At 42.1% G+C, this 16,957-nt stretch overlaps 1 protein-coding gene and 1 long non-coding RNA gene across 2 annotated transcripts in view; one reads left to right on the plus strand and one right to left on the minus strand.

Annotated features, from left to right (window-relative positions):
* The window catches only part of MED13 (mediator complex subunit 13), a 49,762-nt gene extending 34,835 nt beyond the window's left edge, over nt 1–14,927 (plus strand). The window contains exons 13-30 of the mRNA XM_085078476.1: nt 226–316; nt 497–711; nt 971–1,167; nt 2,330–3,246; nt 4,645–4,812; nt 5,877–6,100; nt 6,633–6,822; nt 7,165–7,630; nt 8,266–8,485; nt 8,660–8,851; nt 8,969–9,192; nt 9,640–9,782; nt 9,901–10,059; nt 10,145–10,330; nt 10,525–10,673; nt 10,895–11,068; nt 12,138–12,238; nt 12,901–14,927. Coding sequence (XP_084934602.1) covers nt 226–316; nt 497–711; nt 971–1,167; nt 2,330–3,246; nt 4,645–4,812; nt 5,877–6,100; nt 6,633–6,822; nt 7,165–7,630; nt 8,266–8,485; nt 8,660–8,851; nt 8,969–9,192; nt 9,640–9,782; nt 9,901–10,059; nt 10,145–10,330; nt 10,525–10,673; nt 10,895–11,068; nt 12,138–12,238; nt 12,901–13,033 — 4,149 coding nt within the window. The 3' untranslated portion in view covers nt 13,034–14,927. The remainder of the gene's footprint in view (nt 1–225; nt 317–496; nt 712–970; nt 1,168–2,329; nt 3,247–4,644; nt 4,813–5,876; nt 6,101–6,632; nt 6,823–7,164; nt 7,631–8,265; nt 8,486–8,659; nt 8,852–8,968; nt 9,193–9,639; nt 9,783–9,900; nt 10,060–10,144; nt 10,331–10,524; nt 10,674–10,894; nt 11,069–12,137; nt 12,239–12,900) is intronic.
* A 1,434-nt stretch (nt 14,928–16,361) lies between these two features.
* Nucleotides 16,362–16,941, minus strand: LOC146429242 (uncharacterized). Its single transcript, XR_014855753.1, has 2 exons — nt 16,679–16,941; nt 16,362–16,647 (listed from the first exon to the last, which is right to left on the minus strand). It is a non-coding gene; the product is annotated as an uncharacterized LOC146429242 (long non-coding RNA).
* Between the last annotated feature and the right edge of the window lie 16 nt (nt 16,942–16,957).

The raw sequence follows: 16,957 nt of genomic DNA on the forward strand, positions 1-16,957 counted from the left end.
TTTGTAACTTGTGTTTCCCTTCAATAACATTGTGACCTGTTGGGAGAAGTTCCCTAGGTTCCAAGAATTGAGGACAAGTGTCCAACCTTGGGCTTCAGAGCTATTTTAATTTTCCTAAATATACAACATCTCAGCTTTGTATGTGCAGGTGAAATTTCCTGCTAGCAGGAAACATGAGCATGTGTTTCTGTCTGAAGTGATTTTATGACAATACTTCTTTCTTAGCCTGGATCTAAACGAACAGTGAACGGCACAGATGACAAATCCAACTGCAAAGAGGCAAAAACAGGAAATCTAGACCCACTGTCATGCATAAGTAAGATTTATTTGTGTTTTCTTTTTGTTCCTAAAGAGAATACTAGCTCTAAACATTTGACTCTAAAATGTTGTGGGAATTTGGAAATGTACCCTTCATTTGCCTTCCTGAAATTTTGAGTCACAGGAAACACTTCAGAAAGTTTTCGTGCTCTAAAGTCTGCTTCTGATCTGAAACTAGGCACTGCAGATCTCCATAAAATGTATCCAACTCCCCCTTCACTGGAACAACACATCATGGGGTTTTCTCCAATGAACATGAACAATAAGGAGTATGGCAGCATGGACACTACACTTGGAGGAACAGTGCTGGAAGGGAATAGCTCTACTGTGGGAGCTCAGTTCAGAATTGAAGTAGATGAGGGTTTCTGCAGCCCTAAACCTGCTGAAATCAAGGTAGGTAGTGCTGATAGCCCTGATCAATGCTTGTGATGATTATTGATCAGTTTGGTACTTAAATCTGAATGGGAATGGGGGGAGATTAAGTACAATTTGTGAATATTGTGTGCACACATCTTAGCTCTCTCTTGTAGCTATGTCAAGACTTTGGATTAAAGAGCTGCTGCTTGCACCTAGTCCTGTTTTTTGGAGAAGCATTTTAACTGCTGCAGTGATCTAATTTACACACTAATGCTTTCCCATGTCTGACTTCCAGGATTATTCTTATGTTTATAAACCTGAGAACTGTCAAGCTTTAGTGGGATGTTCCATGTTTGCACCACTGAAGACTCTTCCCAGCCAGTGTCTTCCTCCCATCAAACTGCCTGAGGAATGCATTTACCGCCAGAGCTGGACTGTGGGAAAGCTGGATTTGCTTCCTCCAGGCCCTGCCATGCCTTTCATCAAAGATGGGTATGACCATGGGGGGTTAAGCTTTGTGAGGTGCTCACTTTGCCACCCTGAAATATTTATTTTGTCAATCAGCAATGGGAATATTTGTATACACACTGTGTTTATACAACCGACAAGAGTCTTTAAAAACATCCTTCTGGTTAAACCTACTGCAGGAGACTCTCATCTCAAATAGCTTCTTAACTGTACATACATTTTATTTGTTGTCTCCTTTAAAGGCTTCTTGGGGAAGCTTAATGGTGCAAGTCCAGGTTTAATAAGTAATGAAGATGGTAACAATCAAGATAAACGTAAACTTGGGACTTTGTTTTTGCAGTGGTGTAGTAGGTACTGGAAGGGCTTAGAAGGTGGTGCTGCTTTTTCTTAAATTATTTTCTTAAGCAGAAGTAATCTCAGCTGTGCTGGGACTAGGAAAACATTTCCTGGGCACAGCAGAACTGCAGGGGGCATTTCTGTACCCTGCATTTGGTAGGGATGGCCTTGCTGCCAGCTCTTCTCAAGGAACACATTTCTTTATTTTTCTCTTCTGCATTAGTAGGTGGTATAAATGGATTAGGCAGCAAGGAGGCTATGCATTTCTTGATAAAATTATACGAATATTAAATCTTGGATTAAATACTGATGTTGCTTCTGTAAAGGCTACTCATAAGCAATATGTTTCCAAGTCTCATTAGCTTTACAAGTCTTTGGAGATACTCAGCTGCTTAGGAAGGAAAATGTTAAACGTTTCCAGGTGATACTTTCCTCATGGATTCAGCTGAATCTGCTGTTGATAGACCTGGTCTATTTTCTTAGTGTGTGTCAACACAACATGTAAATAAAACATGAATGAAAAAGGTGTCCTTTAGACTCCACACAACCACAGAATTTATAATTTATTCTGACCACACTTGTTTCCTGGGAGCTTTGTGCAAAGGAAAAGACGAAAGGAGGCAGTGAGAGATTCTTTAACGATGCTGTCAGTGGGAGTCCTGCAAAGTCATTTAGAACAAATGCTCTTGAAGTTCCTTAGGGAATTAAAATCTTGCTGTGGATTATGAAAGACTAGCTTAAAAAAGCAAATATTAATTAGTAAGGTCCTTCTTTAAAAATCTGAGTCTTAAACTTCAAACCCAGTTTGCTGTGTACTTAAAGCCTTTCCTTCTCTTGTGGCTGCTGGCAGCGATGGGAGCACCATGGATCAGGAGTACGGCCCTGCCTACACCCCCCAGACCCACACCCCGTTTGGGATGCCCCCCAGCAGTGCCCCTCCCAGCAACAGCGGGGCTGGAATCCTCCCTTCTCCTTCCACCCCTCGCTTCCCAACTCCCAGAACACCAAGGACTCCTCGGACGCCCCGCGGAGCTGGCGGGCCGGCGAGCGCCCAGGGCTCGGTGAAATACGAGAACTCGGATTTGTACTCCCCAGCTTCCACACCCTCCACGTGTCGGCCGCTGAATTCCGTGGAACCCGCGACGGTGCCTTCCATCCCCGAGGCACACAGCCTGTACGTGAATCTCATCCTCTCCGAGTCCGTCATGAATCTCTTCAAAGACTGCAACTTTGACAGCTGCTGCATTTGCGTTTGCAATATGAACATCAAAGGTGCTGATGTTGGAGTTTACATTCCTGATCCAACGCAAGAGGCCCAGTATAGGTGTACCTGTGGTTTCAGTGCTGTTATGAATAGAAAATTCGGCAACAGTTCCGGGCTGTTTCTTGAAGATGAGTTGGATATTCTGGGGCGAAACACGGAGTGCGGCAAAGAAGCAGAAAAACGCTTTGAGGCTCTCAGAGCTACTTCCATTGAACACGGCAGTGGAGGGCTGAAAGAACCCGAGAAACTGCCCGATGACTTGATACTGTTGCTGCAGGATCAATGCACCAACCTGTTCTCCCCCTTCGGAGCAGCAGACCAAGACTCCATCCCCAAAGTTGGTGCTGTTAGCAACCTGGTACGTGTAGAAGAAAGGGATTGTTGCAATGACTGCTACCTAGCCTTGGAACATGGACGGCAGTTCATGGACAATATGTCAGGAGGGAAAGTTGATGAAGCACTTGTGAAAACTACTTGCTTGCACCACTGGTCAAAAAGAAATGGTAAATATTGAAAACTGCTTATTTTCTACTTGTCCACCTGTTTGGGATTTTGGTTTTGAAGGGTCGTTTTTGGGTTTTTCCTTTGTGGATTTTGAATGCTTCAGGCTGTTTTTGCCACCTGTGTGCTCACACAAACTTCTGTTGGATTGTATTCAGAATAACCAGCCCTTCCATGTTCTGTGATCACCAAGCAGAGTAAGGTGCTTAGCTACCCTCATTTGTAAATTCCCAGTATATATTTGAAGTGTAACATAAGACCATTGTCAATGTCCACAACACTTCACTGGGTTTATCCTTAAGAGCTTTTGGTGATTGGCCCTGCAGAGGCTCAGGAATGATTGATGCCTGTAGGAAGTGCAGGGGGTTCAAGTGGTGACCATATTGTCAAGGCCACTGTGGCAGAATTAAACAACAGCTCTGATTCAGCTGGCTTCCCCCTTCTTTAAGGAGGAGAGGGGGACAGTAGGTTAATGGCATGTGTGGCAAAAAAAGCATTATTGTAGCCTTTACTGTATGTTGGATCTGCCAGAAATCCTTGGATTTTTCCTTTGAGGGCCTGAGTAATGATGCAGTGTCTCCTGGAATACCCTTTATTGTGTGTATTTGCTTACTGCTCTCTAATAGCATTTTCAAGTGGCAACTCTTACTAGGGTTAGGGTGAAAGATAAGGTTATGAATCACAGTTAGTTGCAGTTCATAGCTGTAAGTGAAGATGAGGACAACTCATGGGAGAACACAGCCAGGTTCCTGTGCCTTGCTGGGGGATTAACTTGGAAAGCCCAGGCTGTAGATAAATTGATGTTTTCAGGCACCCAGGAGAAGACTGGTGTTACTGTGACTCTGGTATTTGAGATAAAGAGATGTAAAGATACTTTAAAACAGAAGACTTAGAAATTGTGGCCGTGCCAAATTTTGTGTCAGCTTTTCATTCTAAAGCCCTGTACCTGAAATGGCCCAGTGGTGGCTCTGGGTGAAATGGGCTGAGTCTGCTCGAGGCTTCCCTCGACTTCTCTGAAATGAGCACTGGGTGGCAGCCTGCAAATCCTCCTTTGTTGGGAGGGCCAATCTGGCAGTTTCAGGCTTCTACAACTTGTTTGGGGTTTTTTGGGTTGTTTTTGTTTGTTTTTTTCTTTTTATTTTAGGGTGTTTTCCTTTAGTTTAATTCATAAGAGGGGAGGCTTTCAATGGAAAAAATTCTAGAGAAAAAAAACAAATTAAGAAAAAAATCCATCTTGTGAGGGGAGTGGGGAGAACTGTAAATCTGTCTGTGCTCAACTTTATATATCCCAGCCTTTGGGTGGGCTGCATGTGTTTTTTAGAAGTGAATGTCCCCAGTGGAGGTGGTTTGGGGTTGTTTCCCCTCGTGCAGCAGCCCTGACCACGTTTGTGTCCCCGCAGTGGTGGATGTGAGCATGCAGTGTTCCCAGGACATCCTCCGCATGCTGCTCTCGCTCCAGCCCGTGCTGCAGGACGCCATCCAGAAGAAGAGGACAGTCCGCTCCTGGGGGGTGCAGGGACCTCTCACGTGGCAGCAGTTCCACAAAATGGCTGGGAGAGGCTCCTACGGTAATTCCAGCTCCGTGGAATTCAGCTCCATGGATTCTCCTACCTCTGCTCCATCCACCCAACCCCATGGCTGGTGCTGCTCAGCCTGTTGGAATTCTGAACAGCACTTGACCTTTCTTTAAACTATCGAGAGCTATTAGACAGAGGAGAATTCTTCTCTTTAGAAAAACAGGAAATATTTATATTCCTTAAAACAGGCAATGAATTAAAGATGTGCATTTAAAATGTACAACTTCGGTTGTGCTGTTTGTATACACCTGACACTTCACCCAGCGAGGGACTGAAATTGCAAAGATGGGTTTAATGGTAAAAACAGACTAACTGCTCAGGTTTTTTTACTCAAAATTCTTCTGTTTACCCCATTTTAATTACTCTAAAAACAGGGAGTTAAAAATACTGATTTTGAAATGCTTGAGGCAGTGTGCTTTATTGCTCAGTAGCGTGTTCAAGATCTGGGGTTATTCAGTGTCTTGTCTGATAAATGCTTGGAGTGGCCAACACGTGATGCATTTAGAGATAGAAGGTGAATTTTGTGCACTCACGATTTAATGACTTCATTAGCATATGAGATTGATTTACCACTGTGTTACAAGAGTGACCTTTCACCAGCAGATCTTTTGTAGCTATATTTAGAACGTGACAATTATACATTTACAGTACATGTAAATGCATGTTCTTAAGTTTGTTTCCTTCTTTGGCCCTTTACATATCTGCTTAGAATATTTACATTTTATCCCTGTCTTTGGTCCCTGATTGCTTTGGCTCTGTGGGAAAAGGCTTCCTGGACAGTGCAGATCTGTTCCTGATTGTCTGTGTACTGATAGAAATATAAGACTCTGTGGAGCAACTTCTTGAGGCCCTGAGATATTTCAAATAAAAACAATCAGCTGATGGGTTTTTGCAGAGGGTTGGATCCTACACTTTGGATCTGTAACATGAGAACTATTCCATTGATAGCCATGCTCCTTCCTGTGAGATGCTGGGAACACCAGGGGCTGTTCTATTCATGTTTCCTTGAAGTTAATTTTAAGCCTTCTGCTTAAAAACACGCCTTGCTTTTCCAGGAACCGATGAGTCCCCGGAACCACTGCCAATCCCAACATTTTTGTTGGGATACGATTACGATTTCCTGGTGCTGTCTCCATTTGCATTGCCCTACTGGGAGAGGCTGATGCTGGAACCTTACGGATCTCAGCGAGACGTTGCTTACGTTGTGGTGTGCCCGGAGAACGAGGCTCTGCTCAACGGAGCCAAAAGCTTCTTTAGGGATCTGACTGCAATATACGAGGTACAGCATTTGGGGCAGTTTGCAGTGAAATGGATTTGGGAAAGGCTGTTTCTAATACGTGCTCATGAGGACTTATCAGGCTTGTCGGAGCTGATAGCGACGCCTGCTCAGAATGCTATCTGGGAAAGCTGCTGGAGGGATTTAGGAATGGGCACTTGGAAGATAAGGGCTGCTCGTGCTGCTTCCCGTTCCTTTCGGCATTCGCCGTTCCCATCCGACAATCGCCACCCAGTGGCAAGGCTCTGCGTTGCCACGCTAATTGTGTTCCCTCCGTTTAATTAATTAATTACATGCTTGTGTTGCTTGGATTGTGAGGAAGATTAGAGCAGATGATAATCAACCTGATTTTCTTGCATTTAGGAAAACGTTGAAAATAAGCCATAATTCAACATTTCATACTGGTGTAATCCTAGAATTGAAATGTTACTTTGGAATATTGTAAATAAACTGAGAATCTTTATATATATATTATATATCCTTTGTGTGATATTTAACAGCTTTTAAGGCCTTTTTTTTTTTGCCTTCTTTGCAGTCCTGCAGGCTTGGTCAGCACAGACCTATCTGTAAGTTACTGCCTGATGGGATCATGAGGGTTGGACCTACAGCCTCCAAGAAGCTCTCAGAGAAGCTGGTCACAGAGTGGTTCTCACAGACAGCCAATGCCAACAACGAGGCATTCTCCAAACTCAAACTCTATGCTCAAGTTTGCAGATACGAGCTGGGTATGACCTTTTTTTAATGTTCTTTATTTCATACAATTGCCACTTACTGCCTGACAGGGACTTTGGTTATCTTGTATTGGTGACTTGGATTCTGAAGCAGTGATTTCCAGCAATTCAATGTCTCAGGGAAAAAATTACTTTAAAAATAGATTTCTTGATATTCCCTAAAGATTGTTATGAAAATATTAGAATTTGAAAATTTAATATAGGTATTTTGAGAGGTAAAGTGTATACTCAGAGTTTGCTCTCTATTTTGTTACAACTGTAGACTTCCATAGGTGACATAAGCTTCAAAACAGCTGCAATATAAAATTTCTGCTTTTTTTTCCCCCCTGCTTTTAGGTCCTTATCTTGCTTCTCAGCCTTTGGACAATTCTTTACTTTCCCAAACCAACCTGGTCCCTCCCTCCAGCCAGGCAGCCTCTGCTCTGCCCCCAGTGACAACCCCTGCTGCAAATCCCAACACTCCATCGTCGGCTCCCGCAGCTCCCACCAGCAGCACCATCACAGTGACATCCACCAGTGCCATGTCTTCTGCAGCCACTACAGCCAACTCCACCCTGACCACCACTGCCCCATCCTCCTCCTCTGCCAGCCTGGGCAGTGGCATTCCAACGAGCAAGCCTTCCTCCTTCCCACCTTTCAGCAATATGAACAATACCACTCCTGCCCCCCTGCCTGCCCAGGCTGCTCCAGTCCCAAATGGGCAAACTGGGGGGCAGCAGCAACAGCCAACACTGCAAACAGCAGGGATGTCTGGAGAAACGGCTGCAGCACCTGCACAGCCCCATCCAGAGGTTTCTGAAAGGTAGGGGACTGCAATTGCACCTTCAGCTGAAAAATCGGCTCAGCTAACGTGGACTTATTCATGCACTTTTGTGCCCTCGATAAAAATCCTGTGTTTATTTTCACCAAGCTGCTTTTAAGGGAGAATGAGAGTTTAGTTGTGGTGGAGCTGAACCTTTTGGTTCCAGTTGTAGCTGCAGTTCTAATTGCATCTCAGTGTCTGCTCTGCTACAAAAATAATCTTTCTTTTTTTTTTTCTTCTCTCTCTAAAGAGAAAAAATTCACCAAACTACTCACTTCAATATTTTAAAGGGCTGGGGAAGGAGGGGGAGATAGATAATTGGCACCATCTTAGAGTTCTATTTTCTGTAATCAAAGTTAGAGTGGTGAAGACAGCTCTTACTGTAGATATTCTTGTTCCCCAGTTAAGCAATAGTTGAGCTGTTGAGCTGCTGTAATAAAAAAGGCTAAAGAAAAGAGACTCAGAGTTACTGATAAGCTCCCATACAGAAATGACATAAAAAGACTGTTTCTTACACCAGAGTTGACTCCAAGGTCTTTCGGATTAATAATTGACAATTTGATCTAGTTTTACGGTAAAACCAAATCTTTATAAAACTCAGCTGTTTGTAACTGGTTTCAAAATTTCATTTCCAGCACTATGGATCGTGATAAAGTCGGAGTCCCCACAGATGGAGATTCACATGCTATCACCTATCCACCTGCAATTGTAGTTTACATAATTGATCCTTTCACATATGAAAAAAAGGATGAGAACAGTAGCTCATCCAGTTTGTGGACACTTGGACTTCTGCGCTGCTTTCTAGAGATGGTTCAGGTTCTTCCTCCCAACATCAAGAACATCATTTCTGTGCAGGTGAGCCAACACTTCCAGAAACAGAGCAGCCTTGGCTTTGGCTGTGTTTTGGGGGCAATAAAATTGACTGCAAAGTAAAACTCAAAAAGCAATGTGCCGAATATTGTGTCAAAAGTAATTTAATCTATTAATGAAACAAGGATTAAATTTTTTTTCTCCTCTGGTCTGTTCTAGATTGTCCCATGTCAGTACCTGCTCCAGCCTGTGAAACACGAGGACCGGCAGATTTACACTCAGCATTTAAAATCTTTGGCATTTTCAGCTTTCACTCAGTGTCGGAGACCTCTCCCAACTTCCACCAACGTGAAAACCTTAACTGGCTTTGGCCCAGGTTTAGCCATGGAAACTGCTCTTAGGAGCCCTGATGTGAGTATTGTTACTGGGATTGTGGAATTGTCCAGATCAGAGAAAAGTCCCTGTTTATCAACCAACCATCTTTCATGTTTTCCCAAAACTTCATCGCCTGTTCTGTCATCTTTCTAGAGACCTGAGTGTATTCGACTCTACACCCCTCCTTTTATACTGGCTCCAGTAAAGGACAAGCAAACAGAGCTGGGAGAAACCTTTGGAGAAGCTGGTCAGAAGTATAATGTGCTTTTTGTGGGCTACTGTTTGTCTCATGATCAGAGGTGGCTGCTTGCATCCTGTACAGACCTCTATGGAGAGCAGTTAGAAACCTGTATAATTAATATTGATGTACCAAACAGGTAAGAACCAAACTTTAATTGATTTTTAGCAAGTATGTTTTCTTTCATTCCCCTGAAGAATTAGATTGGGTTTGGTGCTGTAAGAATAATTGACTTCTGTAGACTTGCTGTGTTGCAAAACTGGCTAAAACAGATTAATATTTTCCCTATTATGTGCATATTGTTTCAAGTTAAATTTCTAGAAGAGCGTTGTTTAGTTTCATGTGATTCCTGAGTGTTATTGTGTGTGTGTTCATATTTCCCCTCCTCACTTACTGGCTTTTAATGTCACTTTTAGAATGTGATTAGTTAAAAAACCCAAGCTGAAGTTGCAGCTGATGCACTGCAATACCAACACTCTTGGGTCCTGTGAATGTTCAGGTTAATACAAACAAATTCTATGTGTGGCATTAAAAACTTGTTGTAGGTGGGTTCTAGCTTTGTTTTTGCCTTCTTTCTTAATTCTAGAGCTCGCAGGAAAAAGGGTTCTGCCCGCAGACTTGGTCTCCAGAAACTCTGGGAATGGTGCTTGGGACTTGTGCAGATGAGCTCTTTGCCATGGAGAGTTGTAATAGGCCGCTTAGGAAGAATAGGGCATGGGGAATTAAAAGGTAACAGCAGCATTTTTTTGAGTTTAAAACTCGACTTGAAGCTTTAATTTTTCAGTAATATCAAGTGTCTGTCCCTGTTCCTGGAAGAAAACCTAACTAATGGAATTTCCCCCCTCAGACTGGAGCTGTTTGCTGAGCCGCCGGAACCTGCAGTCGCTCAGTAAGAGGCTGAAGGACATGTGCAGGATGTGTGGCATCTCTGCTGCAGACTCCCCCAGCATCCTCAGTGCTTGTTTGGTGGCCATGGAACCCCAGGGATCCTTCATTATTATGCCAGGTATTTGAGAAACTCTCCTTTTGGCACAAGAGCTAACAGCTCAGGCTTTGCAAAACTAAGGAAATGCTGGCTTTCTCTCCCAAAGATTCTGTCTCCACTGGCTCCGTGTTTGGGCGCAGCACCACCCTGAACATGCAGACATCTCAGCTGAACACACCCCAGGACACGTCCTGCACTCACATCCTGGTGTTCCCCACCTCTGCATCCGTGCAGGTGGCATCATCCACCTACACCACTGAGAACCTGGATCTGGCCTTCAACACAAACAATGGTTTGTACTTTGGATTTGTTGTTTCCTTCCAAAAAGCCTTCATCACTCCCTCTATAATAAAACCCTCATCACTCCCCTGTTCATTCTAAGGAACCACTTTAATTTCTATGGAAAATCATTTTATTTCTGAATGTACTGTCATATCCTGTGCATAGTGGAACTGTGGGAATTTACTGGTCTTGTTCTTTTTCAAGATGGAGCAGATGGAATGGGAATCTTTGACTTGTTAGACACTGGAGATGATCTTGACCCTGATATTATAAATATCCTTCCTGCATCTCCTGGTGGATCCCCTGTGCATTCTCCAGGGTCCCACTACCCCCATGGAGGTGATATGGGCAAGGTAACTATTGGAGGAAATACAGCTGTGTGTGTGTGTGTTTTGTCTGTTTTTTCTCCATCTGTTGATTTCCTTTTGTGGAATGCAAGTTTTTGAATCACTTGCGTATTGGATTGTCAAGTCATGCTTGGATATTTCAAAATGCTTTGTGTTTCAGAAGCTACAGATAATTTGTATTAAATTTGTGCTCTCCTAATTCAAAACCCTTGCCTGTTGTGTTCCAGGGTCAAGGCACAGATCGATTGCTTTCCACAGAATCTCATGATGAAGTAACAAATATACTGCAGCAGCCACTGGCCCTCGGTTATTTTGTGTCAACTGCCAAAGCAGGTCCATTGCCTGACTGGTTTTGGTCAGCATGTCCTCAAGCACAAAATCAGTGTCCCTTGTTTCTTAAGGTACTGTACTGCTGCAGCCTCAGGGATCTGGGGTTTTTCTTCTGGTTAAACCAAAATTGTTCTTGTTAAACCAAAGTGGGTGCACATCTCTGGGGAAAGTTCTGCTTTTGCTTCAGGAAACGTTGGGTGGTACATTTTTGAGATTTGGCTGTTTGGAAGGTTCTGCTTTGCTCGTGGTTTCTTCCTGATATTCTGGATTTCTTTCTTTTCATGGCCTTATGCTATAAGATTTTGTAAGAACAGGTTGAGTTCCTGGGCTCCCATTGGGAGTGGTGTTAGGGTGAGGTACACAAGTGCAATGTAATATCTCACTTGCACCGGGTTAAAAAAGGAATAAACGAATCTCTTTCTGTATTGCACAAAGCATAAAAGCTGTTTCTTCCATGTTGGCTTTGCCAAGTTATAGCCATTGTATCATCTTGTCTGGGCATTGTCTGAGCCCCTTATCTTCTTATGGCACAATCAAGACATACTTGGTACATTTAAGGCCATACATTGATATACAGAGAAATTTTCTGTATTCACAATATTCACTTTTGACATAAATCAGCATCTCTAATACTGTGCTTTATTTTCTAATAATACAGATATATCTTCTTCAGCCTTGTTTGTGTCTGGATTAGCAGTTCCTCTTGGCCTAAGCTCAGCTGTGGCTTTGCTATAGGATATTATTTTGAAGAGAGGATTTATTATTTACGCTAAGCAGCTCTATGTATGAAATATAAATAGACCAGGCCTATGGAAAGCAACTGAACTTCCAAGTCTGTGTGTTATTAGACATCTTGAGTTGCTTTTTTAATAATCACTTAATGTAGAAAAGGGATTAAAAAACCCACTAAAATATGTTGCACTACTAGCACTGTGCTTGTGGGAGACATCCATGTGAGAGAATATAAAGGAAGCCTTTATATTCTGATGATTCCTGAACTTGTTGATGGCCTAAGGATAAGATTTGTTTTGGCCTGGGTGTCAGACAGAGAAGGTGACTGCAAGGGACAACAATATGGGAGAAGGAAATATGGTGGAGTTGATCAGGCAGTAACTTCTGGCTTCCTTCTTCCTTCCTTAGGCCTCTTTGCACCTCCACGTGCCTTCAGTGCAATCAGACGAGCTACTCCACAGTAAACACTCCCATCCACTTGATTCTAATCAAACTTCTGATGTGCTCAGGTATTTATCATTGATCACTTGCAAAAATACTGTGCATTTAATTTTTAAATGCTGCTGCAGTGAAGCTGCATGTTTGTTTTTCCTGCTGTTAGTTTTTTTCTTTGCACAACTGATAAATTGTGCAGATAAATTGCTGTGCTTTAAGTGATTAAAGTGTCACAGAACAGTGGAATTAAAACCAAACATGTCTAAGTCCTTCCTTAACCAATCAGTGTTGATTACAACTGAAAATGTTTGAAAAACAATGAATTCCTCAAGATAAAAGAGAGTTTGAGGTCTAGCAGAAAAGACAGTAATAGTTAAGCCAGAATCTTGCATGGCAATCTTGTGGAAAATCTGAAATGCTGAAGGACAGGAGCCCAGACCTATGTAAATATGGGACAGCCATTGAGAAAACATCAGATTTTTTTTTTCTTTTTCTGTTTTTTTTAATGTGAACCTCTTGATATGGATTAAGCATAGACAATTACAATGACAGTTTTCCACTGAAAGCAAGTTTAGCTCTGAACTGCTTGTACTAATTCAGAAGACATGCTATTTCTGAATGTTGGCAAACCTACTTTATGTTTTTGATGCCAAAGAAACTGCATTACAGTAAATTAGGGCTGTAAAATCCTGGTGAGAAAATGTGTTGGCCTGACAGAAGGCTGTTTGTTTTTCAGGTTTGTTCTGGAACAGTACAATGCACTCTCCTGGCTAACCTGTGATCCTGCAACCCAGGACAGACGGTCATGTCTCCCAATTCATTTTGTGGTGCTGAATCAGTTGTATAACTTTATCATGAATATGCTGTGATCTTCATCTGAATTTTGCAAGACAAAAATGAGGAAAAGGGATATTTCACTGCAGGACTAAGTTATAATTCTTCTCAGTGCAAGTTGTTTGTGATGGGGTATGAATCTTGTTACTTCCAGCAAATATTGTTTTGACTTATGAGAGGGGCACCCATCGCCCTGCTGTCTTTGAGTCACTGACTATGGGGGACGCTTCAGAATGATGATCAGAAAGTGTATTATAACATTTTTAGTAGCAAAATTAACCATTTTTCCCCAGCCACAGTATTTGTGAAGAGTAATGAGCCATAGTACCCAGTCATGGTTAATGAATTTTAAAAGCATGGAGATGAGAAGAAACATGAGGAACAATTAAGTTTCAACCTATGGCTTCAGAACATCAAGATGTTCTTGTATTGGATTATAGTACTTAGTATTCAAAAATGCCTGCATCTCTTATTTATTGTAAGTTTTTAAATGTATAAATTGTCTTATATTTCTTAACCTCTTTTATAAAAATTTTCCTAGAAGGTTTATACTGCCTTCTTGCTTTAAAGCAATTGGTCTAAAATATATGTAATCGTCTTAATTAAAAGTTGCAGTAGGTTGCTTTTAGAGTATTATTTTTTTGTAAGGGGTGGGTGGGGACAGTAAATTTGTATTGTCTTGATGTACAGTTTAATGGGGATAGAGGGGTTAATGTCCATACCATTGTGTGTGGGGGATTTACAGCTAAGCTGTAGTTGCAGAGTACATGTACAGTAATGAAGTTCACTGTGTTTATATAAATTGAAAAGGTACTGGGTCTTACAGCATTTTATATCACACCTTTACAGAGTAACAATGGCAATATATAAGTGATATTGTAGGTGGTTTAACTTGTAGTGAGAATAAAACGAATAAACTCTTCAACTGAAGTTTGTGTTATGGTTCAGGGCTGTGGCTAGATTCTCAGATCCACTTCCAGGATGCAAGTTTTAATATCACAAGAATATCTCTTGTGCATTGTTGCTGCCTGGATATTTTTGGCACTGTGCTCACGGCATTGTTTGCTTCCCCATTTGCGATAAAATGCGAATCTGAGGTGGAAAACTCTGACCTTATCCAAAGTCTCCTGCGAGGCTGAAATTTAGCCCAGCTCTAGCCATTTTACAAATGCAAAAATAGTCAATCTTGACTTTAAGATTGGTGTGTGTTTAACTAAAATGTGGTGTATATAGATTCTCAGTGAATTCTGGTATTCAGATTTTATTCCACTAGTAAAAAAAAACAGCACGAAACCCTGAACATTTTCCTTTTCCATGTACTTTTGGCACTGTGGTGAAGGTCCCAAATACCAGTGTATGGCCTTCCCCATATCCCCTTTTCAGGCTCTGGCTGGGGCATGTGCCAAGGAGGCTTTGCCCTCCCCGAGGAAGGGACTGACAAACCACAAGGCTTTCCCAAACTCCCTCTATCTACAGCCACCATTTTTTCTCAGTAGTTTCCTTCCTTTTTCCTAGCACATGCCAAATGTCTGGTGCTGCTCTAAAATAGCCCCTACGGGTGCTGAAGAGCAGCTGCAGATGCTTTTTCTGGGTTCCTTATCTGACTGCCAGATGAAAAACTGAACTCCTGCAGCGCTCCCTAAGCCTGTCGTGATAACCCAAGTCCTGGGTCTTAATGCTGTCTGTCTCACTGGTTTAAACCTGTAAAGGAGCAAGTTTTAAGATCCATTTGTGCACCTGCTGTTAACCCTCTACAAGGAAGAATTTGCTTGCATTTACCAAACTTACTGTGTTCATGAAAAATCTCGTTTCGTAAATGCAAAATACCTGCCTGAGGTGATCTTTTTTCGTATGAACAGTCTCACTGAATCGTGTACATACAATATTAGCAACTTTTTTGGTTTTGTATAAAGAAGTTGTACAATTGGTGATGAGAATTTTCAGTCATTTCTTCAGAACAACATGAGTGCAATCAGAAGTTAGCATATTTTGATAAATAGAGTTAAAAACTGGGTCTGTCCATGACTTTATCTCGGTAACGCACCGCAGATTAAACGGCACATTATTGTCTTACAGAAGGTTTTCTCTCATTTGGTTGACATTTTTGAAGTGGAAAAGTGCTCCTAAAACTGGAATTTTCCAAGTGTATGTCCTTTTCTTTTGAGCTTTGTTGCTAAGTGGTCATTTCTAACCCTGGCTCAGTTAACCAAGTTCCAAGGGCTGGGTTTTGGTGTGGCTTTGTGTTCAATCTGACTTGTATTCCTAAAGGTAAGTGAATCAGCTGCCTGAACGTTGGTGTAACTCTCTTCTGTTACCTGGACCAGCCTTCCCTGTGAAACTCCTACTGTGAAAGCTGAAAGTTTCCCACTCCTCCCCCCCATCAAATGCAATTAAAGTAAATTATAATATTATAACCACTATAAAAGATTAGAAGGGCCATTTCTGGAGTGATAGTCACAGCCGGCAATGTACATATCAAACCTGCCAGCACCACGGAGCCAACTACTATATTGGGCATACTTTTTTTTTGTTAGCTACTTCCATTTAACTTATTTTAAGTGCACATAATAGCTGGTTTATAACTAAAATTGTCACAATCCAATAAGTCGAGGTTGTTTAGCAAGTACAGGCTTAAGCAGTTGAAAATTTCAGCTACAGCTTTTCAAACTGGCCTTGCAAGAAAATGTTGTTCCTGTCAGTGCTTTAAGTAGCTGTGGAGGTTTATCTCTTCCAATGAAAGAAGCAGCTGAGATCCTTCTATTCTAATTAAAAATACGTATTTTAACTCTGATATTACTGTATTTAAGCCTTTTAGTCACCTTTGACTCACTACTATTTGAATTAGGTTTCTGAAAACCCTGTTGCTAGACCAGCAAGGCCACCAGCTGTACTTGTAACAACCCTTACATTTTAAAAGTAGCTGTAACATTTAGATCTTTCTAACATTCTCTGAAATAATTAAAGATAAATGGATTTATATTTAAATCCTCAGCTATGTTCTTACTTAGCTGTCAGTTATGGCGCAGATTATTGTATTTCTATATTTACCTCTGATGGTAGTTTTAACTTTGTGTGTTGCTATGAAGACTCGCCGATGTCTTTAATCAAGCACTATTTGTTAATACTGTAATATCAAAATATTATGTTGCATTATTTTAAAGCTTTCAAAAATAAGAGTAAAACGTTTTTAAAAATGCTATTGCACCATATAATTTGCTGCACAACAGTATGGCACCGCATATCAGTCTGTTGGGATAGTAATGCTGCATAAACCTTGTTTTGATCTGGGTTTCTTTGGAGAATTCATTAATGGGATGACATTGTACAACATTACTGTCTTGCAACCTCCAGCTGGGAAGGTGGTTTTGTTTTATTTTTTTTTTTAAGTAAAGGGCCCAGGACTATGCTTCGTACTTAAAAGTTTTGGGGTTTTTTTAATTATTATTTGTGGGTGTACTTTTTATTTTCAGCAGAGCAAAGCTTAATTTACAGTAAAACTGGATTTGGGACCTACCACAATCCTCAGGGTCACTTTTTCAGGATGCTACTCATCGAGCTTTAGGTTTTTCCGAGTCAACTGGACGTGAGGACCTCGGACCTCGGGCTGCCGCAGCCTGTGGCCTCTCACTGGACATGTCGCTGTCCGGCACTGCTGGACACACCGGGAATCGCTGCAACACCGGCTGGACACACGGGAATCGCTGCAACACCGGCTGGACACACCGGGAGCTGCTCCAACCCTTCTGCCATGGCTGGACGCGCTGAGGAGCCATTCCAACAGCCAGCTGGACACCAGGAGCTGCTCCAACACCCTCCGGCACGGCTGGAAAGTCCAGAGCTGCTCCAACACCCTCCGGACAGGTCCAGAGCTGCTCCAAGGCCACTCCGGCCCGGCTGGACAGCTCAGGGAGTCTCTCCCTCAGCACGGCTGGATTTGCCGGGATCCCTCAGCCGAGCCG

The sequence above is a fragment of the Lichenostomus cassidix genome, chromosome 19 (genome assembly GCF_008360975.1).
Source record: "Lichenostomus cassidix isolate B80296 chromosome 19, HeHo_3.0, whole genome shotgun sequence".
Classification (NCBI taxonomy): Eukaryota; Metazoa; Chordata; class Aves; order Passeriformes; family Meliphagidae; genus Lichenostomus; species Lichenostomus cassidix.